The following is a 16,020-nucleotide window of genomic DNA, read 5'->3' on the forward strand; positions in this document are numbered from 1 at the left end:
GCTGAAGTTGTCCGTGTCAACGGGAGTGAAAGTCCGCACACACACAAGACCGCGATTACAGTATTGCAGGAGCAAAAAAGCCCAAAATATATAATTTTTACTCCGAGTGGGTGGATGATTATTTTGTTATCTATTCCAATTCAAAGTCCATCTGTCTCATCTGCAGTGCGAGCGTGGCTTTATCGAAGAAGGGTAATAAGGAGCGGCATTTCAAAACAGTGCACAAACGCTACGATACGGAATTCCCTCCTAATTCTGCCCTACGCTCCCAAAAGGGGAGGGACCTGAAAGGACAGCTAAATGCACAGCAGTTCATTTTCACCAGGCCCAACAACAAGAGCAAGGCTGCTACCATAGCATCTTATCACGTTCTTGCGAAACACATGAAGTCTTTCAAAGACGGCGAAGTTGTGAAAGAAGCATTCCTGGAGGCTGCCGACGGGCTTTTGGGGGACAGTAAAAATAACAGCATTTCAACAGGTTTTTGATATAATAAAAACTCAAGTTGGATACCTTTATTAAGCAGCTGTAAGTTTTAGTTTTTTTGAAATTATTCATTATAATTATTGTACAAAATCGTATAAGAATTCAAACATTAAGATCTGTTCTGTTTAAATTGATTATAGTCTATTATCAATTCGGGTTAAGAAACTAGTGTTGCTTGCAACCTATTTTAAAGGCATTTCTTTTTATACTCTACTAAAATGCAACAAAAAAAATTTGATTCTATTAATGTTGTCTTTTTTATTGCACTTTGGCAGCAGATTATTGTGTAGCTTCGGATCTGAGTTGTCTTATTAGTAAGCCTAAATTATACTTTTGTAGCAACACTATTTTTATATAATGGCAAAGAAAGGGTTCAGTCTTTTCTTTTTTCCCTGTGTCATATGTGGCAGCACTGTTCAATGTTTCTTGAAAACATTACCCACTGTAGTATGTGACGTGTGAATAAACTCCAACTCTATATCAACAACACTGTTGTGTAACTTCAGTTAAATACGTGTGTAGATTAGAAAGAGGTAAGATAAAGGATCTGTGGTATTTTATGAAGTATTAATTGTACAAAGGTCAGTTTTATACAAGTAGAAGTGTGTATTTAGGCTGTCATTAATGGCTACGCCTCTCTATTTGGACTGGTAGATCTTGGCAGACTGGCAACTTTAAAAGTAGCTCTCGGTTCAAAAAAGGTTGGGCACTCCTCATCTAAGGGTTAATATTTATTCTCTCTGATGTAAAGTCAAAGTTGTAGCTGTTTGCAATAAAGTTGTGGGGTGCTAACTGTTCTTTTGATTATTTTGAATTTTGATATATAATCGTAATTACTTGTCTTTCAAATTTGAAGCAGGGTGAGCAAGCATCTTGAGGAACATTCGTCATTAACTCATCCAAAAAATATAGTTTATTTAATAATAACACTGAATATGTGAATCATAACAGTGATTGACAGCTGATAGGAATAATATGATTGTTAATATTATCATATTAATTCAGACAAACATCGATTCTATGAAACAGTTCATTAATGTACTTATTGCAGCAGTCTGTATATATTTGGTACCCCTGCTGATCTAAGAGTGAAACAAACTCATTCAGTTATTGTTCATTTAAAATTCATTAAATGATGTCTGCCACCCTATATTTATATTTAAGGATTTACTGTTGTGCCACAATAATGTCACCTAATGTTATTTAGTTAAAATATCAATATTGTGGCTTTCCGAGTTAACATTGATGATATGACTGCGATTAAATCAGCATACTTCTGCCAAGGGATGCCACCCCAACAAATCTCCTGCCACCCTCTTGCCACCCCATGAATATTTTTCTAGATCCGCCCCTGCTTCAAATATAATCCTAACCTTCAAGTCCATTATCTATAGTTTCTCATTTTCGCCATTGAAAGTTGCTTTTAATGCAGCACAATCTTTAAATGATCATAGGAGGCTATTTCGGGACGTCTGCTAACGTAAACACGGAAATGGGAAGCATCTCCCCTTCCTTCGCCCTATCAGAAAGTAGGCGTAAATGCATAGCATAGTACCATTGGGTTGAAGTTTGCCCCTCCCTTGTTATATATAAATAATAACAACCGGGAGCTGTGCTAGCATGTGGAACGAGAACCTGTGGGACAAGTAGCACGTTTTCCTATAGCACTTAAAGCAGTCAGGTTCCTGAATACCTCATTCGTTTGCCGAGTTATCTAAGCGGAAACACCGGAGAAAGCAGCAGCATGTCGGTGGACAGCGTGTTCAGGACCCGCTCTCTCGGTGTGGCCGCCGAAGGTCTTCCTGACCAGTATGCCGACGGCAAGGCAGCCAAAGTCTGGGAGCTGTACATCGGAGACACGCAGAGTAGGACGCAGGAATACAAAAGCTGGGTGGTCGCTTTGCTAAAAGAGCAAGGGGTGAAGAAAGTGCTGGATGTAGCCTGCGGAACAGGGTAATGTCAGGCACAAGCTTTGCATTGGTCACGAGTGTCCCACCAAACTTCATTAAAAAATTGTTTTTTTGTATGCATATCCTTCGAAATTTGGAAAAGTAACACCCGAGTCAAAACTTTTACACAGTTTCCATAGTTGCTCAACCCAACCTTTAATTCGGCATTAATTCTATACATCAAGTCAACAAAATTAAAAAGAAATGTCACTTGTTGTCATTTGTATCCAGATACAGCAATAGTAACCGTGGTACAAAAAGTGATATATATTGAAAACTTGCAATGTCAAACGATGTGCAGATTTCTTTTAATTTTTTCGTTGGCCGAATTGTAGGCTGCACCCAGTAATGTAAGTATTAGTCATATGGCAGTCATTACAACGTGCTGATAACAATTGGGCTGTAACAAAAACCTCCCATGTTTGTGAATGGGTGGGACTGAGTGATCATTCCAATTTTGTAAAATGGTTATTATGGCCACGTGTACGGATTTTCTATGTTGTTGTTTTTTAAAGACCTTTAACGTTCTTGTTCTGAGTGACATAGACACATATAAGAACACGTAAACCTGTGTAAAGTAGTTTATTTGAGAAAAGATCATTCCTACTGTAAAAGTATTATAAATGCCCTATGTTCTACAATACATCTGTAAGTTTATCTGAATAGACAGATGTCAAAACATTAAAATATAAAACATAAAAGTACAGCATATATTAGGACTGGGCAACATATCAGTATTTTATGATCATGATATTAGAGTACGTATCGAATTAGATTTTGCATATCGTATTATGGCCTAAGTGTTGTCTTTTCCTTGCTGTAAAGGCTACATTATAGTAACATTTAAGCAATTTCACACTTTTTACGATCTGTCTTTGCCTACTTAGTCATGATATCCAGAATGCTGATGTTTATTTATCAAAAATCTCATTTTGTAAACATTTCATGTATACCCCAACCCTACAATATGTCGCAATATTGATATCAAGGTGCTTGATCAAAATTACTATTATTTGATATAAACCAAATCGCCCAGCTTCTCTGGAATTTGGACCCGCTGACTCTTTTAACTCTGGACAATAACCGGATTAGGCCGGAGAGTAATGAATGAAAGTGCAGAGTTGCACCAGACACTGTGCCAGCTGTCCGGAGCTGAGACCATGAGCTGACCCATACTGGCTAAAATAACTTTAACAATACAACTAAGACGGATTATATGGTCTAACAAAGTTTAGTTGAGCATATCTCTAAATATGATCTGCTTTCTACTGCACATTTACACCAGTTACCCTCATTCAAAGCACATTCTAACCAGGGCTGTGAGATAGCAGATGCAGGGTTCAGTGGCCTTTGACCTGGTTCTATGTTGTTGCAAGGAGTTTTGACTGGTTCTGTGCAGTCTGTTTACCTCTGCTGATAGTGTATCTACGCCCTGGAACCACAGCAAGGCCATTGGCTGAACACAAACAGGAGGACAACATACTTTAACCTATCTCAACCTCAATTTGTCTGAGAGAAGTTGTTCAAGAGATACAACATGTAATGTCATGTACACCAGGATTTTACACTAGACACTAGAAATGTTTTATCCGGATACTTCTTAATTCATATTTGACATAAGGCTGCAGGTACCCAGTATAACGGCCCACAGGCTCTGACAATTTGTATAGTAGTTCCACTCAAGCACCACCATGTGAGGCGACGTAAACACGCTCACAGTGGAATGAGTTTACAACTGGCCTCACTATTTTTGGCTGTCTAAATGTGCTCTCCAGTTGTTCTGCAGTTATTTTTAGCAACAACTTATACAAGCGCAGCAGAAGCTGCAGATCATGCTTTGAAATTGGAAAATAATAATCATAAATTGCAGATTAAATACCTTGATTTGATCCATTTGGGATTTGTTTTTCCTGTTGGTTCCTGTTGAATCTGCTCCTGTGTTGCTTTTTAACTTAGAATACACATTCATTTGGATTCTTGGAGTTGCATTTTTCCGTAGCTCTTGCATATTGTTCAACATTACATTTTTTGGGAAAGATTTGTTATTCCCAAAGAGACTTCAGTGCAAGGAGAGTGCAAACTAAATTCAACAGGCTAAAGCCAGACTTGGATCTGCCCGAAGCATAAAGAGCTACTGGCTGTCAAATATAATGTATCTCTTCATGCCTGTAAATCATGAATGCGTATTAAGAAATGCATCTATAAACTGCATTGCTTTTTTGAAGAAAAGGAACTAGATTCTTTTTTGTCTTGGAGCACAAGGAACCTCACTACTTACAACATTTCCCTCCTGACACATGATGAAGTCAATAAAGAAAACACTTTCTGTACTACAATACAGTGTCAACAGCAAAGAGTGTGAGCTATGCTTTTGTTCAGTACAGAACTTGTATATTTACAGAGCAAATGTGTTGTGTTTTGTAGAGTTGACTCCATCATGTTGGTGGAGGAGGGATTTAACATGACGAGCGTGGATGCCAGCGACAAAATGCTCAAGTACGCACTGAAGTCACGATGGGAGAGAAGAAAAGAACAAGCTTTTGACCAGTGGGGTACGCCAGTTCTCATTTGAGCATTATTTCTTATTTTATCAGGTGATGTCTTCATGTTTTCTTTATGTCTTACTTTACGGACGTTGTTTTCCCTCAGTGATTGAAGAGGCCAATTGGTTGACGTTATCAGAGGATCTTCCAAAACCAGGCCCTGGCTTTGATGCTGTCATCTGCCTCGGCAACTCATTCGCCCATTTACCAGATTTTAAAGGTACGTTAAAGTTAAAGGAAGAAAGATATTACTTCAAAGATCTTTTTTTCCAAAGAACTTTCACATTGATTTAACATTTTCCCTGGATTTGGGATTACAAAAGTAACCAATGATATATGGATTACAGACCATCTCCTACCAAGAAAGGTCTAGCTTTGAGTTGAATTCCAATGATCATCCAATGTTTATTGCTCTCAGGGGACCAGAGTGACCAAAGGTTGGCCCTTCAGAACATTGCCAGTATGGTGAGACCTGGTGGGATCCTCATCATTGACCACCGTAACTACGACTACATCCTGGAGACCGGCCAGGCGCCACAAGGCAAAAATATCTACTATAAGGTACTAAACTTAAAAGTACAATCACAATATATATAATGGAGATATGTGAAATGAAACCAAACCAATAAGCTATCGGACGCTTTAAAAGGGGGTCCCGACACACTAAACAAAAAGTGTTTACAATATATTATACTGACACATTATCAGTCTAACCAAATGCCCTGAAAACTAATCTAACCATAATTTATAAATGGTCCCAAAACATTAAATTCCTCAGTGTAAAAATTGGTATTAAAAAAAGGTAAGGTATAATAAACACTGATAAATGACAAAGTGAACATAGTGGTACAAATTAAAGGCATTTACAGGCTTCATGTAGTGAGGAAAGGTTTATTAGAGGGATGCAAATTAACATGAAGACGATTCATTTCCTCACCCATCCAGTAGTGGCAGTTCAGTTCTGAATTTGACACCAAGGCCACTAACCCAACACACCTGCAATCAATCAACCATTTACCATCCTTCCATTTGAACCTTTACCTTCTTTAAAGTCCAGTGAAATGGGACTATTTGCACTAAGCACTATTTGTAGATTCAAATGGAAACATATCTGTTCTGTGAGGCAGGCCCCTTCTTATTGTGTGTTGGAGATCACAGTTGGTATGTGGATTATCGACTCTTCATGTTCATTCATGCGCTTTCTCATTTCCTGTTCTGGTCTGAACTGCCACCTTCTTCTTAGCATGAAACCTCTTCTTCACTGAACTGGTTCTATTCAGTTTGATCACTGAGGGCTCAGGTGTCTGTACTTCTGTCGCATTACTCATCAAACTGAGGATTCTTATGTTGATGGGAAGCCAGATGGAGATCACACAACCTGTGTATCCAAGCTCCAAATGAAAATCATTTGGTGGGGTCCCATGTGTTTCAGAGATTTTATCTGTGTGACTACATCTTCCTCAGGTGTGTGTTAGCATGGAGGAACTGAAACTGAAGAAAAGTGCAAGGGCATGTGTTACTTTCAGTTTACTGCATATTACGTAAAGAACTGGTTCATTTACGTGTTTAAGTTTAAAAAATGCCGTTGACCTTTGTTTTTGTGTGTGTCTGTGAGGTTGTTCTGATTCCTCAACATCTACTAATGACTGTTGCCAAAACCGTTTTCTCTCAACAATTTTCACCATGCTGTTCTAGTTGTATTTACTTATATTAGAAATAGACTGTCCTTCTTGCAGAGGATTGGAAAGACTCATATTGTTTAGGAATGTTTTATTTACATCTAGCCCGAGCAGCAGCTGAGTTTAAGACCTAAATCTCTACCCAGAGCCTGCCGGATATCGTCAGATTTTCATCGAAAGTGGCCCCAGAGAAACAGAAGGAAATGTGGATGAAACTGTCAGGTTTACGACTTTTTGTTGCCAATAGGGAGACAAACAGATCATGCCAGGAGTACTGAGAGTAAAAATGTATTTGGGATGATGACAAAATTGTGCTTTCATATGTGGTTTAAAATGACGTGTTGCTATAATGCAAGATATAGATACATTTATAATAGATCTAATATGCAATCATAAAGACACAACAGCGGGAACCAACAGAAAGGAGCCTTGTTTTATTTATTACCCACAAAACAAGTTCCGTATTCCTTAATCCAAACAAAGAATGAAGTAACCAGCTGGAAGGCCTAAGTAGAAACTAAGTCAACAGTCATGTGCTGGAGAAAGATCCACTCCTGATCTTCTGATCCTCTGTAATCCCAGTCTGCTCCTATAGTCAGTCCTACTGGTTCTTGGTGCCTTACACGTGTCTCATCATTGTGTCTGTTTGTGTTGCAGAGTGATCTCACTCAGGACATCTCTACCTCTGTGCTGTGGGTCAACAATAAGCCCCATATGATCACTCTGGACTACACCATCCATGTGCCCAAGGCCGCTCTGCAAAATCTACCTGAAGTCAGGTACGTCCACTCACAGAACACTGTATTTACAAAAGCCACGCCCACCCCTAGGGGCGGGACAATACGGGACAAAAAGCCTCAGGTATCTGGGTCAAATGTATTTAATCAAATATTATCATATTTTTAGCCAAATACTTCAATAATGATATTGCAACGATATTTTACATTTTACTTTTGTTGTTTCATAAAATATTTAAACTATAAGAATTTTGAAAAAATATTTATTAGTAATGTTCATATCATGACTTAGTGGGTAAAGACTGATAATAACCAGTGCTTGAATTGGAATAAAAAAGGTGCCAGTACTCTAAATCAACAACTGTTTCAAGACAATTTATTTGTACAGCCCAAAAACGAGAATTTGGCTCAAAGTCATAGTATATCCTATAATGCTGGTGGGTTTGTCTCTTTACTGTATATTTTAGAAAGGCTTACTGTACTTAAACAAAATGACTCAGGGTGCATCTGAGATTAGAGGGGGTGCAGGGGTAAAGTGGGGAGTGGATCTAACATAAGATTTTTTTTTTTAATATTGAAGTTAAATGCATCAATCTGGTGCACTTTGAGAGCAACATTAAAAGATCTATGGATACATCTCTCAACACTCATATGAAACAGAACTGTAAACAGATTTTCAATTTCTTTATGGATATTTTACAAATCACTCACCTTTCAAACTGTATTCTTGTTTTACTGTCATATAGTATTTTAGTTTTAGTGAGTTACTCAGATCAGTACCAGGAGACAGCGTTTGGTACTCTGGTACAATTGTGGTGAAGGTATCTGAGTTAGATGTATTGGAACCGAAATGTCTACATGCATAGCAGAAGATGGCATCTTTTTTACAGGAAATTCCAGCCAATCTCTGTTTTGAAACCATGAGGTGCAAAATGAGCGCCTTACCCCACTGTACAGGCGAGTTGGGAACTTGTTTAAATATACCTGGGCAGGGTCCATTTTGCCGAGGTCCTCTGGCACTTGCGGGCCGCCGAGGGGTGGCAGTGTTTGGGGCGACGAAGACTGCTGCTCCAGCGGCGGCACCTCATGACACATCTACTGAGTACTGAGTACCACCGTGCCGGTACTCAGTAAGAAGTAACGTTACCAGATGGGTAAAAATCAGAAGTCCCGGTACTGCGTACCGGTGAGTAGGCTACCGGCTCAATTCAAGCACTGATAATAACTAAATCATTTTACTATAATGCAGCATTCAAGAAAGGAAAAATACTTGTGCCATATTAGGATTAGACAATGTCCCAAATATAACACCATATCTACTGTCGTATCACAAAATTGACAGCATATGAAGAATACATTGCCCAGCCCTAGTATGTGGTTAATTTAAGTTGTGGTATATATCATTTTTCAATATCTCAATATAATTCATTCTCTGGAGAATCAAGTAAGTGATCTAATGAATGAAATAAATAATAAAAACAGAGCTGGGGTAGCAAAAGTGCATTTGCGCCCACAATGCTTACAAAACATTCAATTTTAATTTCTGTCACGGCTTCCAAAAAAAAAGTGGGAAGATAACAAAAACCTTGCAAAAAAAAAAGATATGAAAGATAATCGCAGTGGGATTTTTACTTGACCAAATACGGACATGGCAGCATAAAACAGGATAAGAATCACCAAGGATGTTGACGTACTACAGATTCATTCAGAGCCACTGAATATACATATGAGTATTTTCATATTTGATTGAATTGAATAGCCAAGGTCACCAGACATGTTAGACACAATAAAAGTGAAGATAGTTAGCAGGAATTCTAACGTTCTATTGTTTTCCCTCCGCAGTAAATTCCGTCTCTCCTACTACCCTCACTGTCTGGAGAGCTTCACTGGGTTACTGAAGGAGGCGTTCCACGGCAAAATGGAGCACAGCGTCTACGGAGACTTCAAGACATACGTCCCTGCCCAGGCCCAGGCCCCCTGCTACTTCATCCACGTCTGCAAGAAGACCGCCTAGAAGCCACACACACACACACACACACACACACACACACACACACACACACACACACACACACACACACACACACACACACACACACACACACACAGAGAGAGCTTAGAAAATAATAGCTTCCTGTTCTCTTTAAGTCTGAACATGCTCTTCCAGATTTGGGCAACATTATATTTGAATATGTTTTTAAAAAAAAAAAATCTTAGATCTTGATAACAAATTTAAAAAAGCAGCATATTTGCGACACTGTAGAGTGGTGCAGGAATGAGTCCGTTAATGAGTTCGCATTTTAGCACTTGCTGTTTCCTTAAAGTCAACGGGTAGTACAAGCTGAAGAGATGTTTTAAATGTGATCTACGATAGAAAACACCTCAGTAAGTAGTCCACTGGGGATTTTCTGGAGCTTCTATTTGTCTAACATGAGGCTAAATGAGACTACTAAACATCATCATGGCGAACATTAGCCGCCTTTAGCTTAGTGGCGGTGACATTAAGTAATCTTTGAAGCCTAACATTAGCTATTTACGTATGTCGGTCCACTTAAAAAACAAATCATTAAGTGGTGTTAGTATCTGGAGATTATCCTGCTGAACAAAATGTGTAGTTATCAGTTACATGTGTTTGCCACAGATCTTAAAGCAAGTGGAAAAATCCCATTGCTTTTTGTGGAGGGAGCCCTTTGCGATGCTAACTTCCGGGTCGGCCTACGTCATCACTGCACCACTCTGTCATCGTTTTACTTTGTGTCATGAACATACGAAAGCTGGAATGATAATCATATTTGTTTTTTTAAATGATCATAGTCGGGTAATTCATGCATTATCCTGATTGTAAAAAGTGAGCTAAAATATTTGGCTTTACCTAATACAATTGGTTGATTCATATCTCACCTTTTTACTTAGTCCCAAAAAATAACAGTCTTAAAAGATCAAAACTGGTTTGAAAAATATATTCAAAATGTATCGGACCACTGTCTTCCCCATATCGTTTTTTTCCCAATGTTCTTTATGTTGCTTTTCTTGTTTCCTCCTTACTTACCGCCTTTCGGAGCTTTAATATCCCACAATAATGTTTTGAAATGGTGCGGTACATCACTGATATTCCTCATGATGGAACACTTGATATTACCAGCATGTTATGTACAAAGTGCTTGGATATTTTCAAACAATTGAACTTTACCACAAGAGTCTTAAAACTAAAATTGTGAATACAACGTACGGTATGTAGGCTTTCTTTGCTGGAAATACAAAAGTAACATAGCCCAGCCATTAAAGGCAAATCTGGCCCTGCATGATGGCCTTCCTTTCATTGCAGCCCCCAACCCATTTTACATTTTTTGTTTAATATTTATCTTGCAAACATTGGTGGAGTCCCTAAAAATACCTAAAAACAGACAGTGAAGATTTGTTATCACCCTAAAAAGGCCTGGTTTATTTTCTGATCAACAATCCTCCACCCTTTAGTTTCCTTCTTCCTCGGGACCTCCATCTCCAGAGCTCCATCACTTCTGACCTCTCTAAAGCTCACGAGAGAACGGTTTCTGATATTGGAATTTAATTTACTACTTTTTTATTAGAAATTAAGGTTTTGTATACCTGGTCTCTGGCTTCTTATTTGACTGTACCATTAAGTTTAATTTATTTGAGTCTTTATAATTCCTGGTGACTATTCTTTATTAGTCCAGGTTTTAATCTAAAACCACTACTCCTTTGTCATGTAGAAACAAACGTCTTTGAAATTGTTGTCAACCAAAGTGTTATTTTCTTGGAATTAAATTGCGTTAAAAATGAGAAAAACTTGAATGTCAATCAACTGGAAGAAGAATGTATTGTGCTGTATAATCCAGGTCCAAATACATTTTTGCTGTGACACCAAATAAAATGCCAGGGGAAACGCATCTTATCATCACGTTGCTGTTTGCCTTAAGAAGGAGCGCATGGTGCATTCAAATGCCTCCTGTAAATGCAGGGTAGAGCAGCGTGTGACTGAGATCAGTAGGTTCAGAGTGTGGTGAGATGCATGGATGTTTGTGTGGCTTTTAAAGTTTATGTTGTGATAAAACCATTTCACAACAGTCTTATTATGTTGCCAATTCTTAAAAAAACAAGTGTCAACATTTTATAATGAACAATGATTATTGGAAATAAAAAGATATATTAAATCAATCTGATTCTCACATTTTATTTTTTGTTTCATGTTGCTGTGATTGATGATACTACTGAGTTTATATGTATGTAAGCTCACGGGGCTTTCAATTCATTTGAATTTGGGATGAAAGCATCACCTTGTCATCTTTTGTTTTCAGAATCACCATTTTTGTATGGCAACTGTTTAAAAGCTGCATTTCTTTCTAAATAATGACATGAGGTTGTATTAGACAATTGCCACTTTATTCCATTAAAAACAGATATCCATATCAGAATCAGAAGACTTCGTTTTTCCTCTGTTGAATTGCTCTAATGTGTAAGTATGTGCAATAAAAAGATCAAATAAAGTAAAAATATGTATATAAACCTAAGAAGATAAAGTAAACTGTCGAATAAAATATTAAATGAATTGGAATTTAAATATTTATATAAACATAAGAAGTTAAATCAACATTATAAACAAAACATAATTTAAAAAAATACAAATAAAAAAACAATAATAATAAGTTAAAGGAGCCTTTTAAATAAAACAATAAAATAAATACAAGCATTTATGAAAACATAAGAAGGTAAAGAAATACATCAAGTGAAATATAAATAAAATAAAAAGCATTTACATAAACATAATAAGTAAAATGTCCAATAAAACATTTCTAAAATATAATACAATTATTTATAGAAGTTTAAGAAGTAAAGGTAAAAATGTGCACATTGTACTACAATATACAATATGTCCATTACAATACACACAGGCTTCTTCACTTCTTTAAGTGCAGGACACATGTCAGACGCAAGAGGGCGACGTTACGTCACATGAATATTGAAACAGGGTAAATTCCCTCGGATGAGGAGCAAACTCCTTTAGTTCACTTCTGCTTTTTGTCTTAGCATAACACACGTTTACCTTCATACCAATTCGGTAATTTATCTTAATATTTAAGTTTGAAATGTCCCATTTTTTGACACTCAATCAAAACTCAATTATATTTACTCTCATTGCTTAACTGTTTGATAACCAAATAAGGTTAACACAAACAATTAATTTGATTTAGGAGCGCATACAAAAACATGGTAAGAGAAAATAAGATGTAAAATGAAGACAAATTATAAAAAGCTATTGTCAAACAAAATATAAAACTTTTTATAAAAATATAACATACAAAAAGGAATTAAAATAATAATCTGGTCATTAACTGTGAAAAATATGTGCAGAATATATTTTCATTTAAAAGTGGAATAGCAGCACAGTTATAAAGAGGGAACAATGTGCAGACGTGCACAAAATGTGCAAAATCTTACACTATAAGAAGGAGTACAAGGAAGGACAAAGATGTCACAAGATGTGCATTAAACATTAAAGTAAAAATACTGTACGTTTATATCTTATAGTGTTAGCTCACATCAAAGACCCACAGGCTCTCCCCCCCCCCCATGTCCTGTAAGTGACATAACCTGTGATGTGGGTCTGTCTGGCTTTCTAACATATCTGCTAAAACTGTACTACTCTTCATGACTGTTACTATTTTAAACTGAATAAGAATATAGATTAGGAACATAAAACTGTTAGTAAAATGTACCTCTACCTACTTATGTGCATTTAGTTTAAGTTAAAATCAATTACGCATGTATGTTTGAAAATATATATTTTTTACGTTTATTTTTGTTCATTAATCATTATTGTGTACTGATATTTATTAAGTATTATTATATATCAAACATATTTTAATACATTTTTTAATTTTGTATTATTATTTGTAACTTATCATTATTGTTATTATAATTTATATATTTATTTGAAAAATGTATGTGATATTTATACTGTAGGCAGATTTAGTTTTTTTGAAGGGGGTCGTAAAAAAATGTCACACAGTCACACATCTGCATGTTTTATATTGCACTGAATGGATAACAAAGCTGCTACAGTATGTTTTTCATGAAAAAGAAAAGCAAAAAGAAAAGACCCAATGCCTTCAAATTGTTATGTTTTCTTGGTAGATTAAATCCTAGCTTTGACCTTGCACCTCTTTTTTCTAGACACTGCTGCAAAATATCATACTTCAGAGAACGATCGAAAGTTCCTCCAATAAAACAGACTGCTTGCTCCGTCAGTGAGGGACATTTGCTGTCTCTCCCTGACCCCTGAACATCCCAGCTCCTCTCCATCTCGTCTCCGAGGGAACGCCATCAGACTGTGGACCTCGAGGAGCTGATACACAAACCAGATGTGAGGAGCGCTCGCCAGATGTGGCTGCTTTGCTGCTGTTAGGGAGTCAGAGTGGTCAACCATGACTGGCTCTACTGGGGAGGATCACTTTCAAGGAACCTCATTGGCCGAATCAAACACAAACAGAGAGAGCTGAGAGAGCCGATAGGCTGGAAAGAGGGAGACGAGTAATTATGATTAATAATGTTTTTACTGAGGAGCCTTTAAAGGAGAGGATATGTTGGATCGAATAATAATACTTTTTATGATATCCATCCTATTAACACATGAATATGTTGTCACAACGTCTCCGCAGCCTATGCATCTTTACTATGCTATGAATTTTTCACACATTGTTGAAAATACGATACAATGTTTTTCTCAACAGCATTTTTTGACATACTATATTATTTTATTTTTAAATATCCGACTTGGTATACTATGTTTTTATTTAATTTGTGATATTTTCTAAATACTATGATTTTTTTTCTAAATACTATACTGGGACATTTTTAATATTTTGACATATGACATTTTTAATTATATTTTCGACATACTATAATGATGTTTTTTTGTAATATTTTCGTTGAACTATACTTTGAAGTCTTTTTTTTATTTTGGACATACTATACTATGAAGTTTATGATGATATTTTTGACATACTATACTATGAAGTTTTTTATATTTTCGACATACTTTACTATGACGTTATTTATATTTTCGACATACCCGCCTGTTTTCGACAAAAGATATGACGTTTTTTATGATTTTCTCGAAATACTATAGGCTACTATGACTTTTTTTGTAATATTTTCGACATACGTCAGGTGTGTGAAAACTGGACCAGTATTCCAGGTTCTTAAAGGATGGGTAAATGAAATCGAACACCAGAGTGAATGAAGTGAATACTTTCTTGGAACTACTTTTGGTATTTTCTTCCTCTTTTTCAGTTTCAGGAAGAAATCCACAAGGTATTAGAAGGTCTCGGTTTAATGTCCGGTTTGCTCCTTCCTCCCTTTCAGGTTTCACAGAGTAAACAGGTAAGTCTCCCATCCGTCTGTTAACTATATAAACTGTAGGCTCCAAACGATCTGCCAATTTATTTTTGTTTCGCAGCCGGAGATTACGAACCAGGGGCCGTATTCACAAAGCATTTTATCTTACCGCTAGGAGTGCTCCTAACTCGCGCTAAAACATTTTACGTAGGAGTTTTTTCTTAAAAGTTATTCACAAACCCGCTGAGACCTACTCATACTAAGGATAAATCACTAAGAGTGAACTAAGAGTGACGCGCCGTTGCTATGGATTACGTCGATTCTCGTGCATGAGTTTAGAAGCGGTCAGTACGGTGATTGGTTGTTCAGAGCAGGCGGTCTCGGTGAAACTCATCCGCAACATCCCACAAACGAGCCCACTAAATCACCGAAAAACAAGGAAATAGCCTAGGCTAGAAATGTATTCCTATCAAATAGTTATGGACAGTGCAGTTAGCAGAATAAATGCATGATGACAAGTTTGTGCAGACCACGATAATGACGTTGTATATGCACGTTAAAGAGAGAGAGCAAACAATAAAAATACGTAAATTGCATTAAATCAAGGAGGCAATTAAAAGCACCCTGCAAACTATTATCCAATGAGCATATTTCCAGCACTTAAACACATTCAATAACAGCCCAATACCGCCGTTCAAGTCCCCCTATCATGATGAATGAAAACAATCTGCGTGTTGATGGAATGTACTTTCCTTCTATTGACGAACACGTCCTCATCTTTTGATGGCGCAATTATTTTTATGTGCGTCCCGTCAATAGCACCGACCACACCGGGCATACCTGCATTGCCATGAAGTTGGCTTTGATCCTGTGTAGTTGTTGATTGTCCAAAGGAAACCGGATAAACTGTTGGATGATATGTGGTCTAGAGAGCGCGTTCTGGACTGCCAAGGCACACAGACGATGGTTGCGATATTCCTAAATCGTCGGCATTGCAAAGTTGCATTTTCCCTGTTGCTAAATATCGTAGTGTTGCCAAACATTTTATTTCCGGACTAATAGGGTTATTCCTGTTAGTCGGGATGTTATTGCATCCCGCACTAATTCCACAACAAGTTTGATACCCTCACGATTTAGCCTATATCTCTTGATCAATTCACAGTCTTCCATTGTCTCCAAAACATTTAGTCTCGCAGCCATTTTCAGATTCTTTGTGAATAGGTCTTACTGAGTTAGGAGTCCTCTCGAGGACTTTTAAGCTCTCCTAACT

At 37.1% G+C, this 16,020-nt stretch overlaps 1 protein-coding gene across 1 annotated transcript; it reads left to right on the top strand.

Moving 5' to 3' along the window:
• Positions 1-2,010: 2,010 nt before the first annotated feature.
• Positions 2,011-10,589, top strand: gnmt (glycine N-methyltransferase). The gene is made up of 6 exons (XM_010781975.1): positions 2,011-2,439; positions 4,860-4,987; positions 5,085-5,198; positions 5,397-5,539; positions 7,315-7,436; positions 9,237-10,589. The coding sequence occupies exons 1-6, from the start codon at positions 2,231-2,233 to the stop codon at positions 9,406-9,408; spliced, it is 888 nt and encodes a 295-aa protein (XP_010780277.1). The 5' UTR covers positions 2,011-2,230; the 3' UTR covers positions 9,409-10,589.
• The last annotated feature ends 5,431 nt before the right edge of the window (positions 10,590-16,020 follow it).

Source organism: Notothenia coriiceps, unplaced genomic scaffold, assembly GCF_000735185.1.
Source record: "Notothenia coriiceps isolate Sejong01 unplaced genomic scaffold, NC01 NC01_scaffold00023842, whole genome shotgun sequence".
Taxonomy (NCBI): domain Eukaryota; kingdom Metazoa; phylum Chordata; class Actinopteri; order Perciformes; family Nototheniidae; genus Notothenia; species Notothenia coriiceps.

Coding starts and splice junctions, on each gene's coding strand:
- gnmt (XM_010781975.1), top strand. CDS start 2,231: ATGTCGGTGGACAGCGTGTTCAGGACCCGCTCTCTCGGTGTGGCCGCC. Junction 2,440..4,859: donor GATGTAGCCTGCGGAACAGG/GTAATGTCAGGC, acceptor TGTGTTTTGTAG/AGTTGACTCCATCATGTTGG. Junction 4,988..5,084: donor ACAAGCTTTTGACCAGTGGG/GTACGCCAGTTC, acceptor GTTTTCCCTCAG/TGATTGAAGAGGCCAATTGG.